Source organism: Leuresthes tenuis, unplaced genomic scaffold, assembly GCF_036924035.1.
Source record: "Leuresthes tenuis unplaced genomic scaffold, fLeuTen1.0.hap1 SCAF_13, whole genome shotgun sequence".
Lineage (NCBI taxonomy): Eukaryota > Metazoa > Chordata > Actinopteri > Atheriniformes > Atherinopsidae > Leuresthes > Leuresthes tenuis.
Window position 1 is genome coordinate 10,340,161 of NW_027325367.1, and position 24,610 is coordinate 10,364,770.

The 24,610-nt window shown below is 37.6% G+C and overlaps 1 protein-coding gene across 10 annotated transcripts in view; it reads left to right on the top strand.

Annotated features, from left to right (window-relative positions):
- Positions 1-24,610, top strand: part of otofa (otoferlin a) — a 103,407-nt gene that overhangs the window by 43,999 nt on the left and 34,798 nt on the right. For 3 of the 10 annotated variants that reach the window (XM_072361935.1, XM_072361934.1, XM_072361936.1), the window contains exons 6-35: positions 5,017-5,090; positions 5,205-5,331; positions 5,805-5,859; positions 6,888-7,019; positions 7,932-7,994; positions 8,325-8,409; positions 8,604-8,763; positions 9,336-9,522; positions 10,634-10,820; positions 11,539-11,762; positions 12,432-12,540; positions 12,690-12,876; positions 13,029-13,149; positions 13,401-13,501; positions 13,944-14,034; positions 14,530-14,646; positions 14,791-14,943; positions 15,333-15,525; positions 15,893-16,017; positions 16,121-16,255; positions 16,863-17,024; positions 17,425-17,496; positions 17,732-17,851; positions 17,945-18,106; positions 18,221-18,383; positions 18,826-18,992; positions 19,200-19,229; positions 19,340-19,477; positions 19,587-19,662; positions 20,539-20,684. In XM_072361935.1, coding sequence (XP_072218036.1) covers positions 5,017-5,090; positions 5,205-5,331; positions 5,805-5,859; positions 6,888-7,019; positions 7,932-7,994; positions 8,325-8,409; positions 8,604-8,763; positions 9,336-9,522; positions 10,634-10,820; positions 11,539-11,762; positions 12,432-12,540; positions 12,690-12,876; positions 13,029-13,149; positions 13,401-13,501; positions 13,944-14,034; positions 14,530-14,646; positions 14,791-14,943; positions 15,333-15,525; positions 15,893-16,017; positions 16,121-16,255; positions 16,863-17,024; positions 17,425-17,496; positions 17,732-17,851; positions 17,945-18,106; positions 18,221-18,383; positions 18,826-18,992; positions 19,200-19,229; positions 19,340-19,477; positions 19,587-19,662; positions 20,539-20,684 — 3,862 coding nt within the window. The remainder of the gene's footprint in view (positions 1-5,016; positions 5,091-5,204; positions 5,332-5,804; positions 5,860-6,887; positions 7,020-7,931; positions 7,995-8,324; positions 8,410-8,603; positions 8,764-9,335; positions 9,523-10,633; positions 10,821-11,538; positions 11,763-12,431; positions 12,541-12,689; positions 12,877-13,028; positions 13,150-13,400; positions 13,502-13,943; positions 14,035-14,529; positions 14,647-14,790; positions 14,944-15,332; positions 15,526-15,892; positions 16,018-16,120; positions 16,256-16,862; positions 17,025-17,424; positions 17,497-17,731; positions 17,852-17,944; positions 18,107-18,220; positions 18,384-18,825; positions 18,993-19,199; positions 19,230-19,339; positions 19,478-19,586; positions 19,663-20,538; positions 20,685-24,610) is intronic. The other 7 variants (XM_072361943.1, XM_072361942.1, XM_072361940.1 and 4 more) reach the window with 6 other exon arrangements.

Below are 24,610 nucleotides of genomic sequence, written 5' to 3' on the forward strand. Positions count from 1 at the left end.
CATTATGGGGTTTTACAGTATCCAAAGGATATATCTTCATCGTCACGTACTTCTTCTGTAATCTTTTAAGATAGTGGTTTATGTTTGTCAGCTCTGCTGTTGTGTCTCTTCTGTGGTTCTGATCTTCAGGCTGTGTAGTACTGTCAGAGTGTACCTAAGCATTCCTCTGTACCGTTGTGTTGTTTCAAGCCCGGATATGAAGGAGCAGATGATAACAGCATGAAGACGTGCCCGTTGGGGTAAATCTCAGATTCAGCATGTGTTTGTCCCAGATAAGCTCTATGTAGCACTCTGATATCTTCTCCTGTCTGTAGAGATTATCATTCACAAGAATTTAAAAATGTCTTTGAAATAACCTACCAATCAAGAAATATGGAATATTTTGCATTCACAGTTCTTTGATGCAGTCAGAATCCAAGTATATTCCAGCTCAGCTTATTGTTATTGAGTCAAAAAAGGCTTTTTGGATTGAATGTCAACATTGTGCTTGCATAATGTCCATTCTCATATGCTTCCTTTCCATTTCCTTTTACTCACCATGTTTGTTCATTTCTTACTTTACATCATACACTGTCTTTCCTCATCATACATCACACTAGATATAGTGGAAGCTTATTTACGCTACAGGTAAATACTACAAAACTACACAAGCATGAGATGCGTATCGGTGATTTTTTTATGAATGTTTTGTTTGCTGTATGTAGGCCAGGAAGACTCAGGGGACTTCTTTGTTTGTGAAGACATTAAATTTGCATAAGCTTTTAACTATTTGCCTCTAATGACGGTGAAGTTATAAGTGAACTCTTGCAGGATCACAGGCAAAGAATATCAATTACTGAATCAATCAACTCTCCAGTTGGTAAATGAAGCAGCAGTATGAGGCACTTGAGAAAAGACGTCAATATCATCAGGATCATGAATGATTTTGATGTTCTGTTTGATCTATGAGGTTTCATATAAGTGAGGTTTTGCAACAGTCTGATTGAAAAGAGAGATATCAAGTGCAGAGAGAGAAAGAGGACTGCAGAGTGTTCAGAGTTCTGGTTTTGAGAAAGTTTTCAGATCATTGCCTGGCTTTGGTCCAGGGCATCCTGGAAGCACTGAAATATGTGAATCCAATCTATGTGTGAGAACAGGTGTGTGGGGTATCTCACTGAGCTTCATTCAGCAGAGCCCCTGGAGCAGAACAAATAGTACATGTCAATGAATAATTAATTGCTGCAGTTTTTTTCCCCTTTATTCATTCTTTTTTCATCTATACAGAGGATGGGAAGTATGGCTGTTGTTTGGCTTTAACAGTTCTGGGTTCAAACCTGCTGGCTGGCTGGTTCGCACATTTGGTCTGAGCCTACCTGCTTGTGTCTTAACATGTTCAAGCTTTCTCCCGCAAAAGTAGGATAATTGGTGGATTTAAATTAGCACAAGGAGTGTGTATGTGTTTGTGTGTTGAAAGGGAAAGAAAGAAGCTTTATGAAAAGAAGATTCAAATTATTTTAAATGCAAATAAATGAAACACAAACAGTGTGACAACAGAGTATAAAGCTCAAAAAGAAGATAAATTGTTCTGCTGACACTGTTGGTGAAAAATAAGAAACCATATTAGACGAAACACATCGAACAAGAAAAATCAAAGGTATCAGCTGAATATAAATGGATTCATAAATTCAAAGAAGCAAAAAATGAGTTTTTCCCTTTGCAGTAATTGTTTTCTGTCATGACAGATAATAGAGTCAATGAGAGAAAAAGTAAAAGAAATAAGAGAGAAGGAAATAAACTACTTTAACACTAATTTAAAATTGATTATTCAATTATGCAACTATATTTTATAAGTGTTCCTCATTTTGTCCAAAGTTGTCTTTTTTTTTTTGGAGGGGGGTTAAATAAATCTGTTTCACCAGATAAACTTCAGCATCTAAATTTGCTTTAAAATAGCCTCACCTTAAAGCAAACATATTTACACTAAATGGGGATCATGATGAATATCACACTGCATTGTAGAAGATTTAAGACTCCTGAGATTCTAAGGTCATCAGATTAACATTTACTGAAACATAAATTAAATGAAAAGTAGAGTAATTTCCACACAGACACAATCAAATCTGAGTCACATCCTGCTGGCTGCGAGAAAAACTGCAACATTCCAGCACTGGCTTCACAATTCAGATTCTTATTCTTCTATGAATTGTCGATGATCATAACCAAAATGGATTAAATGTTATTTGCTCAAGAAATTCCCTGAAACACAATATGCAGCAAGTATAGATTTTGAACTGTGAGCAAATCCTTTGGGACATGTTAAAGAACAGGGAAGATGCCATCAAAAAGGATCTACAAGAAGAAGAAGAGCTTTGATCAACTTAAACTAAGTAAACATGATTTTTTTTTTTTACATTCAACTCAGCAATGGCAAAGCATCAATAGTAAAAATTGTTGTGTTCTTCTGTGCTGAGTTTCCTTTGTTCTTGCATACAGAGATGCATCTGTCCCACCATAAACAGGCACTGTGAAAAGAGCTGTAAGCCCTGCTTCTCATACATTAGCAGACCTTTCACACATGAGTTGACATAAATCAGCAGTGAAGGTACCGCATAGTCAAGATCTTTGACTGATTTGGCTGATGTGCTGTGTCTCTTGTGTATTCATGATCCTTGTTTCAAATCAAAGGAAAGTATTTGAAGGGAAACAATGCAACATGTGTAGTATCTTCCTCAAATTTCTCCCAACTTTCTTTTAAAGTTTGAAATTCTGTAAATTGTTTTCTTTTTACTGCAACCTCCTAAAGGACAGAGGGAATTTACATATTTCCATGACTGCAACTGGAAACACCAATTGTGAGCCTTCTTTGCCTCCAACTGACATATTTGAAGGCTACATACCATCATCATTAAACATCATTAATTCAGCATAAAGGGATGGGGACACATGTGCCCAAAGGAGAATACTCAATGGCTGTGATTTTCAGGCCATCAAGCTGCACTGCATTAAAGACAGGTTTGCATTTGTTGTGGAAATCACTACATGGGCTAATCAAAAGTCCTGAAAACACTTTTGAGAACCACTCTGGGTCTGTGGGTTTCTGCATTTATAAATGCAAATTAAAACCAAACCATGAAGAGAGGGAAAGATAGTACAGAATTCCAAAACAACATATCCACCTTTTTTTTGAGCCCAAACTAATTCAATATGGACTGAGGACAATGAAAAACTGTCCCAATGAGTTAAAAAAAATACATCTAAAAATTCTTGCATTTTGGACAAAATAGTGGGAATTGGGTCACTAACTTGCACATTGGTGAAGTCGTAATTAATGCTGAATAATATATACAGGTTCTGTCTCCCTGCAGTCCTGACATGTCACCATCGTAAAGATTTGGAGCATTATGAAACAAATTGTGCAACAAAGGAAGCCCTGAACTGTTGAGGCACTGACATTTGATATCAGGCAAGAATGAGGAAACATTTAGATCTCATTAGTTCCCAAAGACCCTTTTTTTTTTAAACTTTTTTTTAAAAGAAGATGATGTACCACAACACAGAGAATACTTAATTCCACGTCTCCTTGTTATTCCAGCCACCTCTGTTCATGTGCGTCTCTCTCCCTCCCCTCCTCTCTTCTGTGCACTTATCTGTCCAACTGTTACTGAATCTGCCAACCTGCTCTGTACATTCTGCACCTGGCAGGTGTATGTGGAAGCATAGTTTTAAAATACTGTAGGAAGAGTCTCTCTGTGGATTTATGATTATCTCACCACTCTGTGGAGGTGCATAGGATCAGTGGTGTCTTTGATGTGGTATGTATGAAGGACTTTTCTCACGCATTGTGTTTGTGTCGTTTCTTCTTGTTGTTCATAGTTTAACGTGAGGAGACAATGAAATGTGTTAAATTAAGGTAACTTCTGATTTTAAGGTTAACTACAGATTCTACACAAGCAAATCATCAATATCAAATAGTTTTATTCGGTTGATATATCAGTTTTGAGTTCCAAACTGAAAGATTTTCAATTCATACTAACATATACGTAAAATGAACAATAAAACCAGCAAATCCAGAGAGAAATGAGGAGGCTGAACCAACACTTGCTTGATAATAGACTGTTAATTTTCCATCAGTCAAATAAGTATGTAATTGGGAATATTAACATTCCTAAAGACATAAATAATCAGGGTTTTACTTCAAGCTTATAATTCAAATTTCTCTATCACAGCACATCAAACAAGTCAAACTTTATATGACAAACGTGACTTCTCTTATTATTTAAGTATAGTTTTAAATGTTAAATGGTCTTTATTGTCTTTGAATTATTAATGATTTGAGGAGACGCTTGAGACGTTTAGCTACTTTTGCTCGCATTTTTTGGGCTACAACATTCTACTTTGAAATCACTCTCAGCACTGCCTAGAATGTATTAAGTTATCATACAGTTCAAGTTTTCTGTATTATACCATGAAATGAGGTTGAGGGTTGCTTTAGAATAATGATGGAAAGATCAAAGCAGAAGCTGAGCTGTGATATACTTGACTCTGAATGCCCGAGGAAACAAATGGAAAACCTTCCTGTTCATTAATTTCCTGACATGTATCCATATCCTCAGCAAATTGGACGGTCTCAGTCATTTTTAATTATTAAGGTCCCTCATTTGTCATCTTGCTGGTGACATCACAAGCTCTTTGTTGCTGCGCTGATATATGATCTTGATATTATCAATGTGGAGACACTGGATACTCTTGTTTTGTGATTGAGAGTTTGGAGAATTAGATGTGGCTGATGCGGGGAATCGAATCAACTGGAATTAAACGTCCAGCCAACTTTTAAAGATGTCTGGGAACGTGTTGGTGTCACACTGTGTTTTATTTTAATAAGGCACACAAGTGAACAGTTAATGTTAACCGGTCCTCCCTGAAGGTATCGAGCCACTAAAAGAGAAGTAAAGTAGGGTGAGGAAGGTTGGACTGATGATGGATCAGCTGTGACGGATCACTTTCATGGTCTCACTGCTCTTTTATTTCCTTCAATAGAACAGGAAAGGGAGTTTTCTCGGCCATGAAGCTTGGCAAGATCAGGAGCTCTAAGGATGACCACAAGAGAACAGGTAAAACGTTTATTTACACCTCTCAAAAATGAAATTCTGACGAGAAACTGGGGAGTTATATATTTGTGTTTTTATTCATTATTAATTCATTGTTGATATGTGTGATTTGAGAAGATGAGCCTGCAGTCTTGGATATGGAAGACCTGGACAGGAAAGCCATTCGTCTTGCTGGAACTCTGGACCCAGACACCATCTCTCTGGCCTCTGTGACCGCAGTCACCACCAATGTTTCCAATAAGAGGTCACACACAATGACACACATCCAAATGCACTGACGTCTGTAAAGTCAGTCACTGTATGACATTTAACTAGGCTGTCTCTGTACTTTAATGTTGCAATATTTTTTAAATTAATGGTCTACAGAAAGTGTCTTTTTTTAAAAAAAGGCTTAAACCTGAGATATATATATATATATATATATATATTTCCCGTTTTGTAATAATTGAGAGCCTGTTCAATGGTCTTGTAATGTCCTGAGTCATGACTCTACATCTCTGACTTCTTGACCTTAATTAAATAAAGCTCATTGCACAGTGCAGCTGTATTTCTGAACTAAAACATCCAAAAATGAGAATGGAAAATCATCATCTGTTTAAAATTCAAATTTAGAATTAAGTTTGCACTCACATACTTCCTCACTTTTCCTTGGTTGAGCACAGGAGAATTTATTCTGTCAGCTCACAGTAGGAAAATCACTGTATTGTGTTCTTTCAGGTCAAAGCCAGATATCAAGATGGAACCAAGCTCTGGAAGACCAGTGGATTATCAGGTGTGGATAAGAGGGTGTTTGTGTTAGTGTGTAAAGCCATCTCAATGTGTCAATGTAATGTCACTTATTTCATTTCACCTTTGAAAGAATTACCACAGATGACTCATGTGGTTGTACTGTGGCAAAGTTAAAAAGCAGGATGAGGCCAAACACAGATGTTTATTTAGAACAGTACATCCTGTAGCTTCCTGTAGCAGCTCATCCCGAAACCTCAGTGAATCAGTTTTACTAACATTCATGTTCACTTTCCCACAGTTTAACTCTATAAGAGTCACCTCTTCAAACAGATAGAGCTTTTTTTAATGCAATTAAAACAGCATATTGTTGTCATAAAACAGCTCTCTGACAAGTCAAAAATAACGCTGAATTAATTGACAGAACTGAAGCATTAACATATTAATATTCCAGTGAGCCTTTACGCCCTTGTAACGCCCTTTTTTTTTTTTTAAATCAAACATTTATTGAACATAGTCCACAATAGAACCTACTTTAAGAAAAAGGTTGTGCTCAGAATAGTACATTTATATGATCCATATTTGCATTTAAAAATCCATCATTTTGATCATTACAAAGTAAAATAAATTCATGCAATTAATTGTGAAATACAAATCAGAGATCCAAGTCAGTGAGGTTGCCTGCTATGCTGACAAAGTAGATGAGTAGTGGTCACAAGATGAACACCAAACGTCTTTGGAAATCTTATGTTTGATACAAGATTTTATATGATAAGCAAACCTGTCTGCGGTCATAACAATGCTGAATTTGCTGTCATTATAAAAGCCGTCAGAGTGACCAAATGAAGAGCCATTTTAGAACCGAGAGATGTTAATGCTGATAATGCTAAGCTGAACCAAATGATCTGGTTCGCTTCAAAGAACAGGAATTCCCACCACTACTACTCGGAGTAATTACTGTGCAGATGAATGATTTATGATGATGGTATTGATGCTTGATGCCTCACTGTTGGGAGTAATTCCGTTTGTTTAAGTCTTCATAGTCAGATGTTATAGTATCAATGTCTCCATCAGATCAGCATCACAGTGATCGAGGCTCGACAGCTAATAGGCCTCAACATGGACCCTGTGGTGTGTGTGGAGATTGGAGATGAAAAGAAGTACACGTCTATGAAAGAATCCACCAACTGTCCATACTACAATGAAGTAAGAGCTTTTTTCGTTTTAAAACTGACACAGCAAGTGTTGACATATCATAGTATAAGAAACAAATTTTCCTTTGAATCCATGCTTTGTCTGTCCGATCGTTGATTTGTCCATAAATACTTTTCAACCCATGAATACCTGATTCATGCTTCCAAGCTGACAAGAACTGCCCTAAATCACATGTCCCCAACACAGTGAATGTTGGTTTGTGAAAAATGGATTGCACAGTTTATTTAAGGGAATATTACACTTCACTTCACTACACTTCACACATTCCTGAACAGCATAGAATCCCTGAAAGAATACTGTAGAATAAGAATTCATCATCCGAGCTCAACTTCTTTACTGCTGCAGCAAGTGAATGTGACAGTCTGTTATCGAGTTTTATTTTATTTTTATTTTTATTTTTTTTGCTGTTTGCCTGAAAATTCCCCATTGTTGGACAAATTGGAGGCCAAAATGGTCAAGAAGATAATCTCTCATGCTTTGTGTCCTTGCATTAGGACTGCCTTGGCACCTGCTTGTTCACCATCTGAGCTTTTTAAATAGCATTTACATTTCTTTGGATCAATCATGTGAATTGTCTGAAAGTATTTGGTTGCCAAGACCTCTCTGCAAGACGAATTTAAATCTCTACCCAAATAAAAAATCAAATTTGCCCCAAATGCAAAAAGCTGCTACTGCCCTGCAAAGGCAGCTGAGCTTTCACAAAACTGACAAAAATAATGAGAAGATCACACTCAGATTTATGCTTTTTCCTTAAATTTCTCGGTAGATTTCACTATTGATAGTTTTTCAATTTCAGAGTTATCTTGAAACTATCCAAGTTTGCTCCCAGAAAGGATCTGAAAGAGTTTATTTGTTACTCTTTTACACGTTTTAATGGGAAACACTTTGCTCTACTCTCTGCAGTATTTTGTCTTCGATTTCCACGTTCCTCCTGATGTCATGTTTGACAAAATTATCAAGCTCTCAGTAAGTAATTCACACCACAAACTATATATTCATGTTCTTGCCTTTTTTGTATGACTTGTAGCATGTGGTCAGTGTTCATTTGATTATTAAAAGCTCATACAATAAAATAAATGACATCGTTGTACTTGCTGATTGTGTTATGCACAGAAAAACATTAAAACCTAATATCTGCTGGTTATTGCAGTTATTAATACTGCTATTGTTTATCTTAACTGTGAAATGTTGAAGATATTATGCAGCCCCTTGTTTCATCATAGCACTTTTATGCAGTCTGTGCAGTTCAAATTGAAAGTTTGTGATACTATTTAAATGTGCTTTTTGTGTAATTAGGTTATTCATTCAAAAAACCTTCTGCGGAGTGGAACCTTGGTGGGAACGTTTAAGATGGATGTTGGAACTGTTTACTATCAGCCTGGTAAACTACAAACTGCAGCACCAATAACAGTTTACTTTAGTATTCTTTTCTCACAGACAATTCTCACAGACAACAAATGAACCCCGTTAATGTTATGTTATTCTGAAGTAAAAATTAATTAAATAAATCCATTATCCAAAAAAAATGTATTTTGTTTGTGCATTGATTTACTGATGTATTGTCATTCATTTCAGAACACCAGTTTTACCACAAATGGGCCATCCTGTCTGACCCTGATGACATCACAACAGGCTGCAAAGGATACATTAAGTGTGACATTGCTGTGGTGGGGAAGGGTGACAACATCAAGACCCCACATAAGGGGGATGAGACTGATGAGGATGACATAGAAGGGTAATAAGCACTTATCAAATTAAATTTGCTTAATTTGTTTCAAATTTGTGTTGTAAAACTTCTGTTTGCTTCGGTACACAACAGCAAATGTACAATGTCTCTGTTACTGTAAAGGACTGTATCAATGTGTATGAATGTCATCATTATCTCACTCAAAAGGAGCAGGATCCTGAGATTATTTGTTGTAAACTTGTTTGCAAAAAGCTGAATTGAACTGGATTAATAAATCAGTAGATTAATGGTTCAGATTTTGCTTAAGGGATCTTAATCCTTCCTACAATGTTACTTGTTTTATATTAACTCTTGTTATGAGTTTATAAGACATGAAAAGAATCATAGTTGGGAGTTGGGAGATTCTTTTGACTCTAGCATACAGCTAACCCTAATCCTTTGGAAGAAGCACTTTGTTTGCAAATATCCCTCTTCAAACTCTTTCTTAAACTTTTTTCAATAATCATAAAGTATCTCTTGGGAACTTTGTCTACTAACTGTACTTTTCTTGCAGCAGAAGTAGTCATAAACTCCAAAGTCCGGCTTTCAAATGTGTTTTTATGCTGTTTCTTGTGCTCCAGAAATCTGCTGCTCCCAGAGGGTATTCCAGCAGAGAGGCAATGGGCAAGGTTTTATGTGAAGATCTACCGTGCTGAAGGACTTCCAAAAATGAACACCAACATCATGGCTAATGTAAAAAAGGCTTTCATAGGAGAGAATAGAGACCTGGTGGACCCCTACGTTCAAGTGCAATTTGCTGGACAAAAGGTACCTCCCTCCCCTTTCTGCTACTGCTCTGTTACAGTTCTTTGCTCCTTTCTGCAGTTATTATTACTCCACAGCAAGCTATTCTCCTGAAATACACTGTAGGTTTTTATAATGCAGTAGATATCTACTCTCAAATAGTGAAATATAAACCATAAGTAGGGGAAGCATTAGGTGTTGTTTATTTTGACAGGAAATTAAAGTTTCATTCCTGTTAAATATTTGGGGGCTAATTCATACCATTCTCACCAATCAAGTCATAAATACATATACATCCAGACTTCTTTATCAGTTTCCTATTGAGAGTCACTGGTTCTGATGCTGCTGCATCAACATCTTGCTGCAAACATTGAAAGGTCTAAGCTTTCTCAAAAATTAGTCTACTCTGTCCCTTCCTGTAGCCAATCTTCATGTTGCATTTCCAGTTCAGTCTGTTGTCCAATATACAGTAAAAATTATGATCAGAAGTATAGCCAATTCATAAGTGCCTTAAAGTGCATCATCACTGATGGATGCTTGAAGCTGCCAGTGTCCCCTTCAAAAACTATTAAGATCTCTCATGAAATACGAACCGAATACATTTTCCCATCACATGTAATTATGTCAGTAGCTAGAATTGTTTCTTCTGTTCAACAGTTTTCTGGTGATAATTGTGAAATCAATTCGACAATTAAACAGATATCAGGCCACAAAGACATGTATCTTAGTCCAAACAGAGTCAAGCTCCTCTAATTGCTCTAAATGTGATCACTTTTTGGCTGAAAAGGGACCATATTGGTTGAATGCTGAACTGAATGAAACATAACTACAGCTCATAAACCAATGGGTGACATCAGTGACTTCTTTTAATCTTTTATGTCCTTACCAGGCAACACCGTGCACTCCCTCTGTGGCTCTGTATCTCATCTTCATTTGTTCTGAGTTTCTGCCAGTTGAGCCATGCATGCATGCATGTGCGTCAGTGTCCCTGCCATTCAATGTGAATAAACTAAGTGTTGATAAACAAGGAATATGTAATGAACAGTCACAAAGCCATGTTGCTCACCATCACAAATGTATTTGTATTCTCTTGCTCTGTAAGTTCAGCTTTCTTCCTCTTCTTTGTTTTTTCCAGGGAAAAACATCTGTCCAGAAGAGTAGTTATGAACCTATCTGGAATGAGCAGGTCATCTTCACGGAGCTGTTCCCTCCTCTCTGCAAAAGGATCAAGGTCCAAATAAGAGACTCTGATAAGGTCAATGACGTTGCCATAGGATCCCACTTCATCGATCTACGCAAGATATCAAATGATGGGGATAAAGGTATAGGTCAAAACACAAAGGACAGCATAGAAGCAGTTTATCTTATTAGCAATAATTAACCAAATATATTAATTATTCTGCCTTGATGATTTAGTATTTTACTGCATGCAGTAATTGGCTGTGGTAGCTTGTGAACTGAGCTGTGACCCACCTGACCCTCTCCTAATGTCTTGTTCAATTTAGTGGCATTCAAACTGACTTGCAATCAGTACACACACAGATACTTTAGCATATATCATTGTTACTTAATGAGATATAAAACTCTGACATGCGCAATTCAGCTTTGAGCAAACTTACAAATGTATGTACATTTGTGACTCTATTAGAATAGATTTTTTTAATGAAAAGTGATTTTCTTCATGAAAGATACTTTGATCACAAGTACATGCAGCAGAAAGTATATATGTCATAAAAATATTGAGATTTGCAAGAGATTTCTGCAATATGCACTTGAACTACAAACAGTCAGACGTTCAATCAAAAGACTTATCCTAATGTGATGGAAGTTTAACCTTAAAATGTGGCTAAACAACATCACATCATTACTATGCACTGAGAAAATATACTTTGATATGGATAATGTGCTTTTTTTTTGCTATTTTTATCTTTGTTCGGCAGGGTTGCATAAGAGCCTGGGATGTAAAGGATGTAGACCCTTAGAAATGACAATTGAAAAAAAATGTCCTATACATTTTTCCTTTCTCTTCACCTTCTTTAGGGTTCCTGCCCACCCTGGGTCCAGCCTGGGTCAACATGTATGGCTCCACTCGTCAGTACACACTGATGGACGAGCACCAGGATCTGAATGACGGACTCGGAGAAGGGGTTTCCTTCAGATCGCGCCTCCTGATTTCTGTTGCTGTGGAGATTCTGGACACCACTTCACGTGAGATCTTTGGCTCCACTGAGGTTCAAGTGGAGTCCGTCTCCAACATCTCAGAGGTGAGAAGACCTTCTAGTAGTTATAGGCAACTTTTCAGTGTTCTGTCAGAGGTTAGTGGACTGAGTACTGCCAATATCTTCATAGAAACCACAACAGAAACTGTTATATTTACATGCTATCCATGAGAACCCAGAGAAACCCAGAGTCTCTCCTGACCTTCCAACCCTACAGTAAATACTGTGATGCCACACTCTACCATTATATTGGCACATATGTTGCTAACTGCTCATCAGGGAAGTCGGGCGCATCCATTGTTGTTATTTTGTAAATGCCCCCCCGAGACATTCATAGATGCTAGCAGGAGTTGGACAAATCCCTCATTTAAAAAGCTTAGAATTCAAAAAGTCAGAATTCAAAGATCAATGTGAAGTCTGAAATTGGTTTATGTGATTCATTTAAGTGATCCATATATGATGGTCAAATTTAGTGAGATAGACCTGAATTTCTGCCATACTGAGGGAAACAACAATGTGGCTATATAAAAAGCTTCAGATAATATGGTGCAAATAATGCCCTTTCAAAGTAAACAAAAGAATCAAAGTAACTCAATAATTCAGAGGTTACATAGATACATTTTATGTGTTTACTTCATTAAAAACAAACAACATTTAATCATTCTTTCTTTCACTCTAAAAGGAAAATTTTTATTGTCCTTGTCTTTCCATCAGAGTGCAACAGGGAAAATGGAGGAGTTCTTCCTCTTTGGCTCCTTCCTGGAAGCCACCATGATCGACAGGAAGATTGGCGACAAAGCAATAACTTTTGAAATTACAATTGGTAATTTAAAAAAAAAAATTTCTTGACTTTTATATTGACTTGCACGGGATAAGTCACCAGGTGTGACAGAGAAACGTGACAGCGAACAATCAATAAGAAATCAATAACTACTGAAACCATGTGCACTCTCTGTAATGATCATGCAACAGGTAACTATGGCAACCAGATAGATGGAGTGAGCAAATCTTCCTCGGCAAAGAAGAAAAAGAAAGATGGGGAGAATGAAGAGGAGGAGAGTGAGCTGATCCAGAACTCCAGTGAGGACGAGGCGGACGAGGACGGTGACCTCGTGTCAGTCTCCTCAACTCCTCAAATGAAGCCTGTCATCACTGACAGGTCAGGGGTCAAGGAGTTGCTGAATTCGGTCCATTATGATAAGAATTATTGATTAATTGATTATGGTGTGCTACTGAAGACATTAATTAATAACAAGAGAACTTTAACAACATTTAAAGATGTCAGACATTGAATTTGCTTGAATTTTACAGAAACTACTTCCATCTCCCCTACTTTGAAAAGAAGCCATGTGTCTACATTAAGAGCTGGTGGCAGGACCAGAGAAGACGGCTTTACAATTCTAACATGATGGATAAGATTGCAGACAAGCTGGTCAGTAGTCCTCTTTTGTTGAGGCCAGATCAACTTCACTCTGACAGTGCGATGCTAACAGTGGCTCTAATAAAAACTGGTGTTATGTTTATTGTGATGAGTGTCGTAGTTTAGCTTTTGTCAGTTTACAATAGTAAGAGTAGAGTAAATAAAATGCATCTGACATTTCTTTATAGATGTTTTAGACTGGAAACTGTGAGGTATGACAACTTGATGTGTTTTAAACTGCATTTTCTTGTGTGTCCCAACAGGAAGAAGGACTGAATGATATTCAAGAGATCATAAAGACAGAGAAGGCTTTTCCAGAACGCAGACTCAGGGGAGTGCTGGAGGAGCTCAGTGTTGGCTGCAGGTAATCAGCATTATATTAAGGTATTGTGTGAAAACTGGCATTATGACTGGTGGTCAGTGTGCATTCAAACAGTTTCTCTCTGCAGTAATAGTAGTAAAACTATCGCAAATCGTCAGACAGTTTGGAAAACAAACAGTTAATTATGTTTTAAATGCTGTTGAAAAAAACAACTTCTTATAATATTGTCAGTTTGCTACCTCTGAGCTATCCTTATCAAGCAGAAATTTGCGTTGAGGCAAAGACAGTCCTTCTGGCGGTCCTTTTTTCTTTCCCTTAATGATCTTTTGGTGTTATGAATCAAATAGATTTGTCCACTGCTCACATTTACAATGTTAATCTCTTTGTTACTATTGGATCACAACAGACTAATATAAGATGTATTTTGTTGCAGAATCTATAAATTCTATATATTTTTTTTTTTTGTTTTGTTTTTCCTATGCAGTCGGTTTGTGACACTCGCCAACAAGGATGTGAACCAGTCAGGCAGAACAAGACTCGATCGAGAACGGCTCAAATCCTGCATGAGAGAGATGGTAGGATTTTTGCTTCTCAAATACAGAAGAATGGAAGAGGAAGGAGTGGGAGCTGAGAATTAGTGCATCAATATGGCTGCTATCAAGTTGCTAATCTCAGTTCTGTAGTGAGAAGCTATAACAGAGTTGTTGTAAATGCCAAACAAAGAAAGTAATTTCTAAAACACATTTTCATTCGTACATTATTATCACTTGCAGAACATCTTAATCACATTCTGTGTGGTTCAGTGTTTTTGTTGGACAGCAGGTCAACTTTATTATATTGCTTGAGGAAATTCAAAGTGTAGGAGGAGTTGTACTGTGAACAGGGATGGACAGAAAAAATCTTACAACGTGGATGATTTCTAGTGTGTATTAGAGAGAAAGATAAGAAATTACAAACTTCTTTGTAATTATAGGATGTAGGAGAAATTGTGTTGGTGGAAAGAAACCCTTGAAAACACGTTAAAAACATGTTGAAAACATGTTGAAAACAAGTCACATTTCCTCCTGCAGGACAGTATGGGCCAGCAGGCCAAGCAGATTCGTACACAGGTAAAGAAAAACACGGTCAAAGACAAACTCAAGCTGGCACAGAACTTCTTGCAGAGGATTCGCTTCCTTGCTGATGAGGTAGTGATCAGTTCTGTGAAAATCAAAATTGAGTCACATATTTTTAAATAAGTATATCATGTTTATAGTTATTTGCTTTGGTAAATTATCAATGTGGAAAAGGGTTAGAGAAACACAACTGTTCTATTCTTGAATGTTGTTCAGCCGCAGCACAGCATCCCAGATGTTTTCATTTGGATGATGAGCAACAACAAGCGCATTGCTTACGCTCGAATTCCGTCCAAAGACATCCTGTACTCCATTGTCGATGAGGAAACTGGCAAAGACTGTGGAAAAGTCAAAGCTGTATTCCTTAAGGTACTGTCCTCTCTCCATCTCTTACTCATACTTTCTTAGCTTTTGTTCCATTGGAAGCACTTTTAACTCTCAGAGAGCTGTGATGATTAACATAACTATTCTTAAACTATGAAATTACAACAACACATGAATACTAAAGATACAAAATGCAGTATTATTATTAGAAATTTATGGTGAATAGAGTTATGAAAAATATTTCAAATGCATTTATTGGTTGTTGTTTAAACACTGTCTATACAATACTGAATGATTTAGGTGAAAAGCAAGGACTTATGGATGCTTACTAAGCCCTGGGCTTCTCTTCACTATTGTTCCCAGGAACGATATGTTATACGAATGTTTTACAGTCAGAAAGCTCATTTTATTGCTGTTGTAACCTGTATCCACAGCTTCCTGGCAAGAAGGGGTTTGGTCCTGCAGGCTGGACAGTTCAGGCTAAACTGGAGTTGTATCTCTGGCTAGGTCTCAACAAGCAACGAAAAGACTTTCTTAGTGGTCTCCCGAATGGTTTTGAAGAGATTAAAGCCTCGAAAACAGGCCCTGGCCTTCACTCTATCCCCCCAGTCAGCCTCGTCTACAACAGTAAGTACTGCCCACTGTGAGCTGATTTAGCCTCTCAGTAGCTCTGTTTGTGTCAAACAGCTCAGTAATCAATACTTATAAAACTGATCGTTCACAGATGGTTAATATGTGATGTGAAAAATATCAAAGCTTCCTATACTGTGATCCAAATCAACATGAAAAAACCATGTTTACTTAACATTTGGATTCTTTTCTTTTCTTTTTTTTTCTTTTTATTTCACCTTGATTTACAATTAAGTTGTAACTCTAAAATCAATGATGGGCAAAACACAAACAAACTCACTCAGAAGTTAACACGAGACTGGTATTGATCACTTTTACTTTCCTAGTTTGATGAACCAAATGTTTGTGTGCGTGTATCCAACAGTGAAGCAGGTGTTTCAGCTGAGAGCCCACATGTACCAGGCCCGCAGCCTGTTTGCTGCTGACAGCAGTGGACTTTCAGACCCCTTCGCTCGAGTCTTCTTCTCCACACACAGTCAAGTTACTGAGGTACCAGGAATGTGTGTGACCTGTGTGTGTGTGTGTGTGTGTGTGTGTGTGTGTGTGTTTGTATTGATTATGTGTAAACTGAGTTAATGTGTGTGTTCCACAGGTTCTAAGTGAGACTCTTTGCCCCACGTGGGACCAGCTGCTGGTGTTTGATGATGTGGAGCTGTTCGGCGAGGCCAGTGAGCTGAGAGACGACCCTCCAATTATTGTGGTTGAGCTCTATGACCAGGACACTGTGGTAAGATCCTTTGAATGGATGCAGCACATAGATAGGAATTGTTGAATAATTAAAAAACAGAGAGTGTGTACTATTAAAACCAAATGTGCTTTGCTTTTCCATCCATCTTGTTCTTAACATCTGTCCACCCTTGTCTTTTTCCACACTGCCCTTCACATGGTTTACAACCTCACTCATGCTGGCTGAACAGAGTGTGAAAGCTTTGCTCCTGTCAATCTGTAAAAATCTTGGAAAAACTTGCATGCATCTTGTCCAACTCTGCAGCAGCAGAGGTAGTTCTTGAACTGCTAGTGGTAAAATTTCCTCCGAGTAGTCACACAAGGAGCTAAAGTGATGAGATTTTTTATCATAGTTTTTATAAATGTAGCTTATAGAAGACCTCTTGTTGTTCTCACTGTAATATTCACCCTGGTTCTATATTTGTAATTTAATCATTCTCTCTTGCAAGTTCTCTGTCATTATTGCTCTTATTTGTCATCAACCACTTTGACCAATACTGACATCAAGTGGTTGTTATGGTAACTGCACCCCTGCACCTGCATCTAACACCCATTCCCTTATCCCCTCATTGTCTTGGCTTGCTGTTGTCACATATTGTATTGTACAGGGTAAGGCAGAGTTCATAGGTCGGACATTCGCAAAGCCCACCATCAAGATGTGTGACGAGCATTATGGGCCCCCAAGGTTCCCACCACAGCTGGAGTACTACCAGATATACAGAGGGAACTGCACTGCTGGGGAGCTGCTGGCTGCCTTTGAGCTGCTGCAGGTAACAAATGTAACACTACACTCATAGATAAACTGCTTTGTTGCACTTACAAGTGATTAAAAACCTCTCTGGTTTCCTTAAAAGTTGTGAGGAGTGAGCAGTAGTTTCTGCAGGAATAATACTGCAGGAATAAAGTTCTTCTTTATCTCTGACTTTTGCATCTATTAATGTATTCCTCATGTCTTACTCTGTACTTGTTTTTACAAATAGCTTTTCCATTTCATTAATTGGCCTTTCTGGCCCTGGGATGTCTCTTTTTAACTCCTTGTAAGATGAATAATCATATCTTCGCCTTTCATGTTTCCTCTGCCTCCATCCTCTTCTCCGCCTCCACTTGAATTCACATTTCCTCCTCATTTAAATATCCACATCCCTGTCTTTCTCCTCCTGATGCCTACAGATACCCTTTGATGCTGAGGAAATCAGGCGAGCTCTGATTGCCGTTCATAACTTTGCTGTTCCTCAAATAAAGGTTCCCTTTTCATCTACTCTCTTCATTCCACTTTGTTGCACTGTTATTTCGCACTGCTTTCAGTGTTTGTATGACAATAGCTGTCTTTTTTTCTCTGTTAACAAAACTGACTTCTCCTTGCTTCTGTTAAGTTGTTACGCAAAGTGAAACTAGAGTTAATTCAAATATGACTGAGGAAGATAAATCTGATCAGGTGCCCCTAAATGTGTTTCAACCGGATTTCCCCTCTCATTAGATTGGTCAAGGAGGCAGGGCTGACCTTCCCCCTCTCGAAGGGCCAACAGACTCAGAGCGTGGACCCATCATCCCTGTGCCGCTGGGTATCCGGCCTGTCCTGAGTCGCTACCGCATAGAGGTGAATTTTGCCTGTTGGTGCGGCTCTGTGTTTTGAGCTCTAGAGACTCCATTGTCTTACAGTAGCTTTTTTTTTTTTTTTTTTCTGGTTTAGGTTTTGTTCTGGGGATTAAGAGACCTGAAAAGGATCAACTTAGCTCAGGTGGATCGTCCCCGTGTAGACATAGAGTGTGCTGGTCGAGGAGTTCAATCCGCCCTCATTCAAAACTACAAGAAGAATCCCAACTTCAGCACCCTGGTCAAATGGTTTGAGGTGGTGAGTATGCCTGTCTGTTTTATATTTAGTGCTCTTAAATGTTGTTTTAAGACCTGACATCTACACTCTTGCAATCAAAATGAAAATTGTGCTTTTCCTATTTTTTTGCAACAGGACCTTCCAGAAAATGAGCTTCTTCATCCTCCACTTAATATCCGGGTGGTGGACTGCAGAGCTTTTGGCCGCTACATCCTGGTGGGGTCCCATGCTGTTACCAGCCTGAGACGTTTCATTTACAGTCCTCCAGACAAGACCTCCAACAACTGGGCCACTGCAGGTGCGTACGCTCCACGGTCTATGAAACAGATTTATGAATTAGTGAGGAGTCTGTGATATTCGGGTGTGTGTTTGAAGTCTGTTTCGAGGAGATTTAGATTTAGTTGCTTAGGCTGTTGTTTGCTTTAAAAAAAAAAAAAGAAGAAGAAAAGGCTAACTGATATCACATTTTCTCTGATGAGAGTGTCTGAGTGTGAGGTGATGTATATACTCCTGTGGCATCAAACTGCTTTGTCAGGGCTAGTATTATATCCAGATTTCTAGTCTCTCAAGAAGAAACTTTCTACTTTATTAACTTTGCTAAATTCTTTGCTTACTCTCTGTTCTGACCACCCTTCCTGTCTGCATCCTTCCTCCATCTCTTCCTTTCTCGCATGTGTTTGGCTGTCCTTTCCTTCACTGCTGCCCACTACTGCTGCCTTTAATCTTCGGCTTCGCCCCAGCTAAGCTAATGAATGGCTACATGGTCCTAACCAATGGCGGCTCACAGCCTCGCTCCTCACCCAGCCTTTCTTCCCGCACCTTTTCTCGCCCCGCAGGTGACATCATTGTCAACTTGGACGCAGAGCCTCAAATCCGGAAGATGGACACAGTTGTCAAGTTAGAAGCTGTAAGCTTTTCTTTTGAGTTCAAGTGGCTAATTTTTATTCTGAATGTTTATACAGTTAATATTTCTGTATGTAAATGCTGGATGTTTTAGCCCCGCTCTATGTCTAGTTGTTTTTACTGTAACTGTCTCTTTACATGTGCCACTCATACCTACACTATCCATTGTGTGCATTAATCCTGGTGTCTTATGTAACACCCTCTATCGTAGATGTCTGATGCTGTTGTGAAAGTTGACATGGTGAGTAGTAGTCTACAGAATGTATTTGGTAGTTAATGTGTGCTGTAGTTAATAGGTGTGAAATGACAAATTAAAACTTTGAATAACTTTAGTGTCTGCTTTTTTAACAGAATGAGGAAGAAGGTGATAAGGACAAAAAGAAGAAGAAAAAGAAGAAGAAGGGAGCCATTGAGGAAGAGGAGGAGACGGACGAGAGAGTACTGGACTGGTGGTCCAAATATTTTGCATCAATAGAGACGCTGAAAGAGGTTCTATTCTAGTTTATTCTGTTTATATGTTTTTGTAAATCTCCCAGGATTGGTCACACACTTTAAATTCGACAAATTTGACACAGAGTTTTCTTGTCTGATCCATCAGACCCTCAGAGCCCAGGAGGCAGCTCAGGCAGAGGCAGAGGAGAGAGAAGACCTCGAGATAGCAGCTGAGACGGCAGGTACTGAACTCCACAAACTGTCAGGCTGCTTGCCAGCATGCCTCTCTCTCTGCTGTTCCGATTGCTTTTAAAGAGATGTACCACAAATACTGGTTTCCTGGTTGGTATTCTGCAAATTTTGACATATTCAGGACTGTTTAAGAGAATGAGAGACATTGTATTTGCTTGCTGATGTTCCTCCTTCGTTTGCACGTGAAACAATGTTGAACATTGTAATTTAGAAAGATGTTTTATACTTGAGCATGACATCCCAGCTCTGCAGCACAGATGTATGTTGGCTGATACAGATGTGCTAAATGAATATATGGCTTCATACTTATGACATAGTTGCACATCCTTCATTGTGTTAAGAAATAAATCATCCACAATAAGACAATTCATGGACCATAATGCTTCATTATAGAGGCTTCTTGTATCATAAGATATTGTCAAATTCAGTTCCATAATGTGATATTCTGTAATCTGTGATACCTAAGAAAGCAATGAAGTCTTCCTGATGAACTGGCATAAAATCACATACTACTCATGTTTAAGCTTTCGTCTACTGAAAGCAGAGAGTACAACAGAGCATGAGGCTGAAAAAAATACTGCATTGCTTTTTGTGAAAAAAAAAAAAAAACTTGCTTCATATAGGCACCTAACAACAAACTGAAGTATACCAGTTTATCAGTTGGTGTTAAATTGCATTTTAACACAAACTAAGCATTTTGTGATAATTTATTTAGAGCTCCAGAACATTTAAATGCATGATCTCAGGGAAATTTTGCCCTCCTGATTAAAAGACCAGTCTGCTTTCATGAAATGTGTCATAGTGTTGTGTGCTCCTCATGACTCCAACCCTGCCTTGTGTCCGCCTTCATTCACCCCTCTGATCAGATATCAGACCGGACGACCTTCATCTGAAAGGGTCCAAGATGAAGGATAAGGGCAAAGAGAAGAAGAACTCCAAGGAAAAGAAGAGGGGTCAGGCTACAGATGGATCGGAGAAACGACCGGTTAAAGCAAAAGTGGATGAGTTGGTGGTGAGTGTGTTGCACAGCTTGGCAGATAAAAACTAGGTCCCACAAAATAAGATAACACTACACTCTGTAAAGGTATGACAAACAAACCTCTTAAAGTCAGTCATATCTTGCAGGTGTCATAAGACTCAAAAGCAAAATGACTGTACACAACTCAATTAAATTCAATTAATAAATACTTTATTGATCCCCAAACGGAAATTATATTGGTGCATTACAAATTAGTATTTAATATATATTATTGTTTAAGATAGATTAACCATAATACAAGAAAAAACAGCTAACAGATATTTTAGAAATTTAAAGTGTTGCAGAGACAGGAGTGGTAGAAATCAAAGATCACCATGAGGGGATTGGAGTGTTGTTTTTGTATCTTTGCAACAACTTAGCTGATGATGTCGCACACAGCATCAGCGGGTAACACAGGTGATCTCCCAGGAGACAACATGGACAAAAACTCTCAGCCAATGGATCAACATCTGGGGAGCAGAGACACTCCTTGTCCAGGATTACATCATCTGTTGTGGATGGGGACTTTGATCCCTCCTCCTGTAATGTTACTTCTCTGTCTGGAGTCTCTGGTTGCCCATACAATCAAAACGCTGGGTAGAAAGGTGTTAGAGTTGTTCTTGAAGCAATGTCTCAGTGAAAAACATTCTTGCAGCCTCTTCATCAGGGATCCACGCTTGTCCATTTTGTGTCAGTGATCTCACCTCTTGAAATGATCATAGGAAGAAATTGATAGTTGCTTCCTTCAAGATGATCTGTTCATGCTCTACAACCTTGACATTTCCTCTTTAACGAATCTGGATTTCTGATTTTATTCCAGACACTAATTGATTTTTGGAATGTTCAATCAGCTGTTTCAATACTAAAGAGAATTTCTTGTTGACATGTCCATGACAGAGTTGCACATGATAACAAGCGTAAAGAAAGTAACATTTAACAGCTGTGTTTTGCAGTAGCACAGCATCCTAGTTAGCATTGAAAATGTTTTGTAGAAAGTCAGTGATGCACAGGAAGAGATGATGGAAAAGGGCACAGCCCCATTTTAGGATAACATAATTAAAAGAACTAGTGAAGGAAAATAGGTAAGACTAAAATAAAGTGAAAGATAATTGATAAAAATGAGGATAGAATCTAATTAATTATAAAGTAAATAAATTTAAAATATCTGTTGCAGGATACTTTTTGATTTTGAAATCAACCTCTTGTGAACAAGGAAAACCTCCAAGAAAACCTTTAGGTAAGGAACTATTGGAGGAACTCTTGTGAAGAAATACACAAGAGCGACCCTCTTCCAAGGTCTGAAGGTCTGAACTCAAGATTAAAAAACACACGTATGTAAATCATAAGATGTCTCAGAAAATTTGTCAAATGCAAAAAATAAAAATAAAATAACACAAACAAAAGGAAACTTATCCATTTGAAAAATGAAGAAATATAGCATACTTGTGTATTTTGACACCTCCTTCTTGTGAACAAGGAAAACTTTCATGAAAACCTTTAGGTAAGGAGCTATTGGGGGAACTCTTGGGAAGAAATACACAAGAGCGACCCTCTTCCAAGGTCTGAAGGTGTCAAAATACTCAAGATTAAAAAACACATGTATGTAAATCATAAGATGTCTCAGAAAATTTGTCAAATGCAAAAAAAAAAGAAAATAACACAAACAAAAGGAAACATATCCATTTGAAAAATGAAGAAATATAGCATTCTTGTGTATTTTGACACCTCCCTCTTGTGAACAAAGAAAACCTCCATGAAACCCTTTAAGTAAGGAACTATTGGAGGAACTCTTGGGAAGAAATACACAAGAGCGACCCTCTTCCAAGGTCTGAAGGTGTCAAAATACTCAAGATTAAAACACACGTATGTAAATCATAAGATGTCTCAGAAAATTTGTCAAATACAAAAGATAAACAGAAAATACAATTGAACAAAAGGAAACTTGTCCAATTCAAAATGAAAAAATATAGCATACTTGTGTATTTTGACACCTCCCTCTTGTGAACAAGGAAAACCTCCATGAAACCCTTTAAGTAAGGAACTATTGGAGGAACTCTTGGGAAGAAATACACAAGAGCGACCCTCTTCCAAGGTCTGAAGGTGTCAAAATACTCAAGATTAAAAAACACACCTATGTAAATCACAAGTTGTCTCAGAAAATTTGTCAAATACACAAAAGAAACAGAAAATACAATTGAACAAAAGGAAACTTATCCATTTCAAAATGAAATAATATAGAATACTTGTGTATTTTGACACCTCCCCCTTGTGAACAAAGAAAACCTCCATGAAACCCTTTAAGTAAGGAACTATTGGAGGAACTCTTGGTTAGAAATACACAAGAGCGACCCTCTTCCAAGGTCTGAAGGTGTCAAAATACTCAATATTAAAAAACACATGTATGTAAATCATAAGATGTCTCAGAAAATTTGTCAAAAGCAAAAAAGAAACAGAAAATACAATTGAACAAAAGGAAACTTATCCATTTCAAAATGAAATAATATAGAATACTTGTGTATTTTGACACCTCCCCCTTGTGAACAAGGAAAACCTCCATGAAACCCTTTGAGTAAGGAACTATTGGAGGAACTCTTGGGAAGAAATACACAAGAGCGACCCTCTTCCAAGGTCTGAAGGTGTCAAAATACTCAAGATTAAAACACATGTATGTAATTCATAAGATGTCTCAGAAAATTTGTCAAATGCAAAAAAGAAAAAGAAAATAACACGAACAAAAGGAAACTTATCCATTTGAAAAATGAAAAAATATAGCATTCTTGTGTATTTTGACACATCCCTCTTGTGAACAAAGAAAACCTCCATGAAACCCTTTAAGTAAGGAACTATTGGAGGAACTCTTGGAAAGAAATACACAAGAGCGACCCTCTTCCAAGGTCTGAAGGTGTCAAAATACTCCAGATTAAAAAACACACCTATGTAAATCACAAGTTGTCTCAGAAAATTTGTCAAATGCAAAAAATAAAAACAAAATAACACAAAAAAAGGGAAACTTATCCATTTGAAAAATGAAATAATATAGAATACTTGTGTATTTTGACACCTCCCCCTTGTGAACAAAGAAAACCTCCATGAAACCCTTTAAGTAAGGAACTATTGGAGGAACTCTTGGGAAGAAATACACAAGAGCGACCCTCTTCCAAGGTCTGAAGGTGTCAAAATACTCAAGATTAAAACACATGTATGTAAATCATAAGATGTCTCAGAAAATTTGTCAAATGCAAAAAAGAAAAAGAAAATAACACGAACAAAAGGAAACTTATCTATTTGAAAAATGAAAAAATATAGCATTCTTGTGTATTTTGACACCTACCTCTTGTGAACAAAGAAAACCTCCATGAAACCCTTTAAGTAAGGAACTATTGGAGGAACTCTTGGGAAGAAATACACAAGAGCGACCCTCTTCCAAGGTCTGAAGGTGTCAAAATACTCAAGATTAAAAAACACACGTATGTAAATCATAAGATGTCTCAGAAAATTTGTCAAATACAAAAGAGAAACAGAAAATACAATTGAACAAAAGGAAACTTATCCATTTCAAAATGAAGAAATATAGCATACTTGTGTATTTTGACACCTCCCTCTTGTGAACAGAGAAAACCTCAATGAAACCCTTTAAGTAAGGAACTATTGGAGGAACTCTTGGGAAGAAATACACAAGAGCGACCTTCTTCCAAGGTCTGAAGGTGTCAAAATACTGCAGATTAAAAAACACATGTATGTAAATCATAAGATGTCTCAGAAAATTTGTCAAAAGCAAAAAAGAAACAGATAATACAATTGAACAAAAGGAAACTTATCCATTTCAAAATGAAATAATATAGAATACTTGTGTATTTTTACACCTCCCCCTTGTGAACAAGGAAAACCTCCATGAAACCCTTTAAGTAAGGAACTATTGG